Here is an 8,317-nt window from a genome sequence, read left to right as displayed (position 1 = left end):
CAACGCCTCGTCCTCTGCGAGGAAACGACCGTTGCCGAATGCCGATCACGAATTCTCGTCACACACGACACGACATTCAGTGACGTGTCCGACGCCGGCGCGACTCGTCGGATCCCGTCGACAGTGGCCAGAAACGTGCTCGAGTTTTCCCCGTAACCAGACGAGTTAGGGCCACGAGCGCGCGTAAACAACGCGCCCGGGTCGTGCACAGATCCGCGCCGCAAATGAATCGTTCGAGGAACTGCGCTCCCACCGAACGAGTGGCACGTCGCGACCGCGGACGGAGATCCCGCGGCTCGGCACGGCTCGGTGCTGCGGGCCGCGTTGTACATCGGCACTCGACGTCGTCGTAGCGACAAAGGAGAGACTCCCGAAAACTGCTTTGTCGCAGAGATTTATTTTTGCAGTCGGAATCGCTATATTCTCTTGTGTGCAACGCGAATCTTAAAATAGACCGACGACGGCGGTCGCGGCGGTGACGGCGACGACGACGACGGCGCGGGTAGCGTACGCGATATATTTTCCGCGCGCTGACGATCACGTCAAGCGAGAGGAGCATGAGTTTTGAGGTTACCACGTCTCTGGGTGGCGGCCACAGCTGATCTCTCTCTCTCTCTCTCTCTCTCTTTCATCCTGAAAACGCCGCTCGGGTCTCACGATCCGCGAGGACCCGCGAGGACGTGGACGGGGATGAAGATGGACACCCCCTGCGAGATAATCGACGAGGCCCAGCAGTCGCTGGTCAAGCGAATTTATTACTCGGCGAGGGACGGAATGTCGATCGCGCTGTACACCCTGCTGATCGAGAAGTCCGACGCCGAGATCGCTCACCTGATTAACCAGGTAAAAACCGTGTGTGTGTACACTTGTTGCGTCACCGTTCACCACGCTCTCGAAACCATCACTCGCGAAATCGCATATTGTCGGGCCCCGCTCGTCCATTCCGACGCACATGCTCGAACGCTTGGTTATACAGTGCATGAACCGTTGAATATTGACGCTCGGTGTTGTCCGTTATCTTACTGTTAGTTAGAATAGTTATGGTTGCAATTTGCGATAAGAGTGTTATACGTAGACCAATTTGGTTTTTTCGCTGCCGTTGACACCTGACTCTGTCGGTTTTACGTTGAAAAAGAGGAGCAATATGGAGCGAAAGCATTTGAAGTAATTTTACAGTTATGCATATGTTACATTAAAAGCAGTCAAATTAAGTGATTTCGAGCACTTATTAATGGATGTGTACAATAACTGAAGATTTTAGGGAAAATAAATGTGAGAACGAACTTATTTACGTAATTAATATATACGTAGGTACTGATATAAGTAAGTGTCATACACTTGTCAAAAACTTTAGTGAAGGCATATTAAATATTAATTGATGTAAATTTTTGGCAAATTACATCGTCTTATTAATTGAACTGCAAGCGATTTGACGTATTTTTATTTAGTTGAAATAATAGAACGAAAGAATAATTACAATTTAATCTTTGGTTGTATCAGAAAGTAAACAAGTGTTTTGACGTTATTTTATAAAATATTTTTATTCATTGCAACTTGATTAATTGCAATGACATTTTGATTATTTAATTATATGTTGTTTATTTACACTTAAAATATTAAATCCATATGTTTATTAATGTATATGTAGTTTTGTTTTGTTCTTTAATACTTTTACTATTAATATAAATTCACTGATTTCATGCTTTCATTATGACACACAGATATTCTTTGTCTCGAACAAAGTTCAGCTCTGGACAAAGAAATATCTATATGTGAAAATCTATATGTATAAAGTATATGTTACAATTTCTTATCAATTTAATTTATCAATTTAATTTATGATTGCATTTCACATTCAATTGTAATTTCTGGTTTGATATATAAAAACAATAGGATTATTATTTAAAAATGTATATTGATAATAACATATATTATTTATAATACGTATATATTTCATACAAATTTAATTTGAATTATTTTTATAATAATTAAAGTTTCTGAAATAAATCTTATGTAAATGTCAATTGTGTATGTATATGTGTATGTATATGTGACATTAATACCTACAAAGAATTATTCAGGACAACTTGCAACACTTGTTTAAATGTGTAGTACATACACGCATACACAAAGAAAAAGTTACAGATGTTATTTATAATAATACTTGTCATAAAGTTTTTATAGATTCTTACAAATACTATTGTTATGTACCATTATTAATATTATAAATTATTATGCAAACTATGAAGTATTTTATAATTTCTCAAACATTATTTTAAAATTTAACATACATAATTAATCTTCTGTTATTGAATACTAAATCAATACTAAAAAACAGTTTGCTTATAACTATTCGAGATGTGGAAAGTGTAAGTCATGTATAGTAATATTTGGATTTATATATTTACAGAAAGTCTTGGAAGACGATGGACAACGATGTACACCTTTAATAATCGCCGCCCGTTACGGGCATGACAAAGTAGTCAGAATGTTGCTTGACAAGTTCAAGCCTGACTTGGAGCAGGAAGGAACGGTGAAGTACAACGGATATGTTATCGAAGGAGCCAGTGCGCTTTGGGCCGCGGCAGGTGTATATTAAAAGAATACCGTACAAACGGATGTCGCAATAGTTTTTTTTCCGCAGCGTTGGTAAGTCATCGTCTGTTCCAGGTGCGGGACACTTGAACGTTCTTAAAACTCTCGTGAAGGCAGGAGCGAACGTCAATCATCCAACGAAGACTAATTCCACGCCGCTTCGAGCGGCGTGTTTTAACGGACGTTTGGACATTGTCAAATACTTGATCTACCATCAGGCGGACATAAATATTCCCAATATATTTAACAACACTTGCCTCATGATAGCAGCGTACAAGGGACACCTGGATATTGTGAGTTATCGCGCGTATTACGCGCTTATATACGCAGATCGTGAAAACGTCGCGCGACGTCACGTGCTCGACGTTGTGCGGTCGTTGTTAAATTTTTCTAAATTTCCTCTTCCGTGATCCAGGTTAATTTTCTATTGGACAAGTCGGCGGATCCGAACAAGAAGGCGTACTGCGGAGCGACGGCGTTGCACTTCGCCGCCGAGAGCGGACACAAGGCCATCGTGTGCGAGCTGCTCAAGTCCGGGGCGCAAATGTCGAAGAACGTGAGCGGCATGACACCTTTAATAATGGCTGCCGAGCGGACGCGCGAGGAGGTCGTTGAGTATCTAGTGAAAAGGAAAGAAGTGACGAAGGAGGAGATAATAGACGCTTACGAGCTACTTGGAGCGTCATACGCTAATGACAAAGATAATTATAGTTTGAATAAGGCGTACACGTATCTGTGGAAGGCAATGAAATTAAGGTAAAGGATGTTGAACGCCTGTAACATTCATTTCTGTTCTGACCGAATCGCTGGTTTTTTTTTCTTATTACATATTTCTTTTCTTGTGTCCTAGGTATAGTGACACTGATAATATCATACGTAAGACATTAGGCTCGCCTGTGAAAGCGTATGAGAACTGGAAGGAATCCGAAACGTTGGAAAAATTAGAAAGTATCAAATTCAATCCCAACGCACTGCACATGGAGTCGCTCGCTATTCGGGAGAGAATATTAGGTAGACGTGTTCGGATACTTGAAATTATTACTAAAGTGACTGCGTTTCCTTTTTTTTCTTTTTTTTTAACGAAAATATCGTTTGTTCACCAGGTGTTCATAATCCAGAACTGCCACATCCCATAGTGTACCGGGGCGCTATATTTGCGGACAACGCCAGATTCGACCGATGTATAGATCTGTGGTTGCACGCTTTGAAGCTGAGGCAACTCAATGATATATCGATTGTGACGGATCTTCTTCGATTTGCGCAAGTCTTCTCGCAAATGATACACGTGGGCGTCGATCTGGATATTTCTCAAGTATTAAATGTTTTGGAGACAAGCGTGACAGAACTGAATAGGAACAAGGCCAAAATCCAGAATCCAGATTCCAAGGATGACATCGATCAGTGCGTTGTAAGTTCAATAAAAGAGACTTTGATCTATGGACTATATCTGGACATTACGCTACAATCGTATGCGTATTACGTGGAGTTTCGTATTATCTACGCTCCGACAATATATGTTTCCCTGTGATACTTAAGGAACGTTCTTTTCGCTTACATTGCTAACGGCAGGAATTCAACTGCTTAACTGTAAGCAAGAAAACAATAATTGATGAATTAACATAGACATTGATACATGCTGTATCATATCATTTAGACACAAAAACGTATCTCTCTACGTATTTAGAAATGATGTCTTTTGTAGGAAGAGATGGAATCGAATATCACAACGACTCTGTACATTCTAACGATTCTGACAAAACTGATGACTCTCAACGAAAACAGATGTGACGAATCTGATATCACGCAGGCACATCATCTGGTCCACAAATTGTGCGCGTTGCGGGTGTGCTTGAAAGACGGGCAGACTCTACTACATCTCGCTGTGAATGCCGAAACTCCCGTCGACGATTTTCATACCAACGATGTCTGCAAGTATGTCAAAACGCCATTGTTAAATAAAATAGCATCAGCAATCAGGATCGCATCGAACAAATTGTTTGCTTGGTTTCCAGATTTCCATGTGCAGCTACAGCACGATTATTGATTCGTTGCGGCGCCGACATAAATGCGATGGATAACGAAAGAAATACGCCGCTCCACATTATTGTCGGTTACAGTAAAGCAATTAGGTGTGTGTGTGTGTGTGCTGTTAAAAAATTAATATTCAATATTTTATTTCGATACAGATTTGATAATACTTTTTAATTTTTTTTTCCAGTGACTTTGCGACCTTACATTCTGTTATAATAGATCTTATAGAAGCTGGAGCGCATATGGATACTGTAAATAATAGAGGGCACACCCCGTACGATGCGGTCACCACGGGTAAGCTTACAGATTTTATTATCGATTTGCATATTTTGTCTCGCTTGCATTTTCGCGCGTAAAATATTTGGCTGATATTCAATTTTCTATTTCAGGTGTGGCTAAAATAATATTACGTACTCAGACCAAATTGTCCTTAACGTGTATGGCGGCTAAAGCAATTAAGACGTATGATTTGGCCTATCGTGGTAACGTTCCACGTTCACTCGAAAGCTTTATAGAACTTCACGGGCCTGGATTTAATCAGAGTTGATAAGCCTTTTAATCGTTATCGCGAGGAATCGAGGTTGTTTTGTACAAAGTATATAAATACTCAATAATATTTTTGTATAAAAAAAAAATATGCTGAATATTCGAATAATCTAAAATTCTATACATCATATGTAATTTGATATATCCTATATAAAATCAGAATTTTCCAGATCTTCCAGTGAAAGTTGAGCGATTTTCATAAAATTGTATAAAAATTAATCGCGCGAAAGTTACTTTTTACGATATTGTAAGATTGGTAACTCTTTATTCAACGATACACTGTACTGTGAGATATTTGTGAATTGTCTTTTTGTATTTAAACTTGTACTTTATATAGACGGTAAGTGTAGTATTGCTACAATAGCGTTACTGCATAATAAAATATTGAAATAATTAGCGGCCATTGTGCAGTTAACTTATGCTGTCATTTTCATATTCGATTTTAATTGTATTACTGTGATAAATAAAATCAAATTAAATAAACTTTTCACGTTAAAAACAAGGCAAATTGTGAGTTCAGACGTTTTCCACGCATTGTATCGATTACGTGCCATTTCGTTTTTCTTATCCGAAGATGCCTGCTGCAACACGATCCGGAGAGGCGTGAAATGTACGCTCGTTATATTGCCATATTAAATTTATTTAATATTTACACACGCATTCTGTATACAATCGTGAGAAACTAGGAAAATAATAGCAAAATATATAAGAATATACATTATGACGCATGATACTTTACAATATATTATTTACAGTGTTTACAGACGTCCGTTCGTCTTATCTATTTTACACATTATACAACGGCGCTCGCTTATCGATAACACTTCTGTACAAATATACACGTGTTCAAAATCTTTTGGCAAAAAGAAAAGAAAGAAAAATAAATAGAATAATCCTTAAGGCAGGTACAATCTATTCGCGGCGACAGGATTTAACGTAGGCATGTGCATCTTCACTCGCGTCTAAAGAGACGACGGTACACACACTCTCCGTTGCTCCGTAAGTGTCAGCGCGACGAAACAAAACCGGACACGCCGATTTATGCAAAATCTAATTTGCCGCCCTGTCCCTTTAGTCCTTTTAAAAAACATCGTGGAAACGTTAATGCGATCGCAACGACTGCGGAGAGGTACCCATTCATGTACGCGTTTGGACGACGCGAAAATGCGTACATTTCCAGTGCAAAAAATAAGAAATAAAAAAAACCGGTCATCGCTGCCTCGGTTGATATACTTCGTCGCGTGTAGAAGAGACGTTTCTACATCGCTGAAATTACCATTAGTCAATTGTGTATTTCCGACACGTGATTTCATTGCTCACTTGCTGAAGTGTTGTATGTACAAGTGTCTCTCTCGCAGTGCGATGTGTTGCAGTTTAGTGATGCGCAATATTTACCGACGTTAAAGTCGCTTCATACATTCGCGTATCGCGCTCGATTCCACACACGCACACCGTTCACCTCGTTTTCCACGAATGTCCAATCGACATCTCTAATGCATTAAGTGAGTAATTGCGCAAGTACATAAAAAGTCACGTCTCGCTTGTACATATATATTTTTATCACTTGGCGCAACTTGCCTCGTTAAACATAAATGTTAAAACTAATCGATCGTTTTGTCGCGCCTCGAGAGCTCACGTCGTCGAGGGCTCGACGGATTTAAATTCCTCGCAGATAAGACACGCCGTCGAGCGCATTTAAAGTTTAAGGTAAATAGAATTTCTATTCATGTCGAGAAAACAAATGTTTGAGGAAGAGCACTAAGTCGCTTCGATTCATTTGAATGTTTCCATTCGAAGTCCACGTCGCATTCCAATATTTTCCCTCGTGTATTCCTAGATACACTGGCGCGATCCACGTAACAATATATGAAGTGTACTTCTATTCGCATATTAAATTAAACGCCACATTGGCAGACCTTTTTTTTTTCGCGCGAATAATACATAATCTACATCTTTCATAATTTATAATATAACAGTGTTTTATTCCCTGATATTATATGGATATATTTATACAAATTTATATAAAAGTCAAATGCAGTCCATGCGGTCAGAATTGATTAGAGAAATATACAATCAGAGTATAAATACCGCTCGGACTTTGTAGAATTTGTTCTGAAAATTATTTCGCGCAAACGAAGAAATACAAAAGACACGCCGAGTGTGAAGAGCGTGAATGAAGAATGCGGCGAAGTTAACACGCGAAGGCACTCGTGCACGCTCGCTCGTCGTGCCCATCCTCCGCACTACGAAGATCCGAACGATATATTTGGTGGATGTTAATCCGTAAAATTGTACTTCTCGGCCATCACTTTCTTAAATAGGAGGTTATTCCTACCGTCATTTTCTCAATTGGTCCCGCTTATGAACGGCTAGCTCTACTCATCGTCGTGTTCTCAATAGACTCTGGCAATGACCCGGTAACTATCGCAATTTGTCGCTTGATTCTTGTCACAATTCACAGCTGAATTTGACGACGACTTAAAAGCTGTGTCAATTCTTAATTCGCATCTTTCTGATCGGAGGCAACCGTACTGATCATCCTCACGCCCAGCTAACTCCGTTAATCGCAGTAGAAGCTCTCTATCTCTCGAGACGGCTCTGCCCTTCTGTAAACTCAAATTTTTCTCTGCCTCTTACATTGCACGTAACGCCACGTAACCATTGCATTGTAGTCATATGCCATTGGAGCGAAAGTGAGGATCGACGAGATTTCAAATTGATAGCTCAGATATTTCAGAAGGATAACTCGATTTCGGCGATCTCAAAGAACAGAGAGATTCTACTCAAGAGAAAAATTCTACTTGAGAAAGAAAGAAGGAATTTACTGTGATTAACAGAACTACACCGATCGTCGCATATCTTCGGTTAGAGTCAAAGGCTACTGTAACAAGCCTCCATTTAGAACTGATCTATCGAAATTCAATAAAAGCGATATCTTTTAATCACACAGCGAATCTATCCGCAGTCCACTTCCTTCATTTTAAGTCAGCTGATTACTTCTCAATCTTTCTCTCATACTGTTTCCCGCTAATACTCGCATTTGCCACGTGACTACGTGATCGCACAAGAAAACGAAATCGCATTTCCATTTTCGCACATTAGAAATAGTATAGACATTGTGGTGATACAAAACAGAAAAAGATTG

At 39.6% G+C, this 8,317-nt stretch overlaps 1 protein-coding gene across 2 annotated transcripts; it reads left to right on the top strand.

Moving 5' to 3' along the window:
• The first annotated feature begins 75 nt into the window (after positions 1-75).
• Positions 76-6,072, top strand: LOC105455538 (protein fem-1 homolog B). Of its 2 annotated transcripts, none has more exons than XM_011698929.1 (10): positions 76-843; positions 2,411-2,588; positions 2,671-2,888; positions 3,011-3,351; positions 3,446-3,606; positions 3,699-4,003; positions 4,298-4,527; positions 4,608-4,724; positions 4,814-4,920; positions 5,016-6,072. In XM_011698929.1, exons 1-10 carry the CDS (start codon positions 691-693, stop codon positions 5,171-5,173), a joined length of 1,968 nt encoding a protein of 655 aa, XP_011697231.1. In that variant the 5' UTR covers positions 76-690; the 3' UTR covers positions 5,174-6,072. The 2 variants fall into 2 exon arrangements, with proteins under 2 accessions (XP_011697231.1, XP_011697232.1); XM_011698930.1 differs by lacking the exon at positions 76-843 and adding an exon at positions 864-1,272.
• The last annotated feature ends 2,245 nt before the right edge of the window (positions 6,073-8,317 follow it).

This window comes from Wasmannia auropunctata, unplaced genomic scaffold (assembly GCF_000956235.1).
Source record: "Wasmannia auropunctata unplaced genomic scaffold, wasmannia.A_1.0 LD335898.1, whole genome shotgun sequence".
NCBI classification, from domain to species: domain Eukaryota; kingdom Metazoa; phylum Arthropoda; class Insecta; order Hymenoptera; family Formicidae; genus Wasmannia; species Wasmannia auropunctata.
This window is presented reverse-complemented; position numbering and strand designations above follow the sequence as displayed.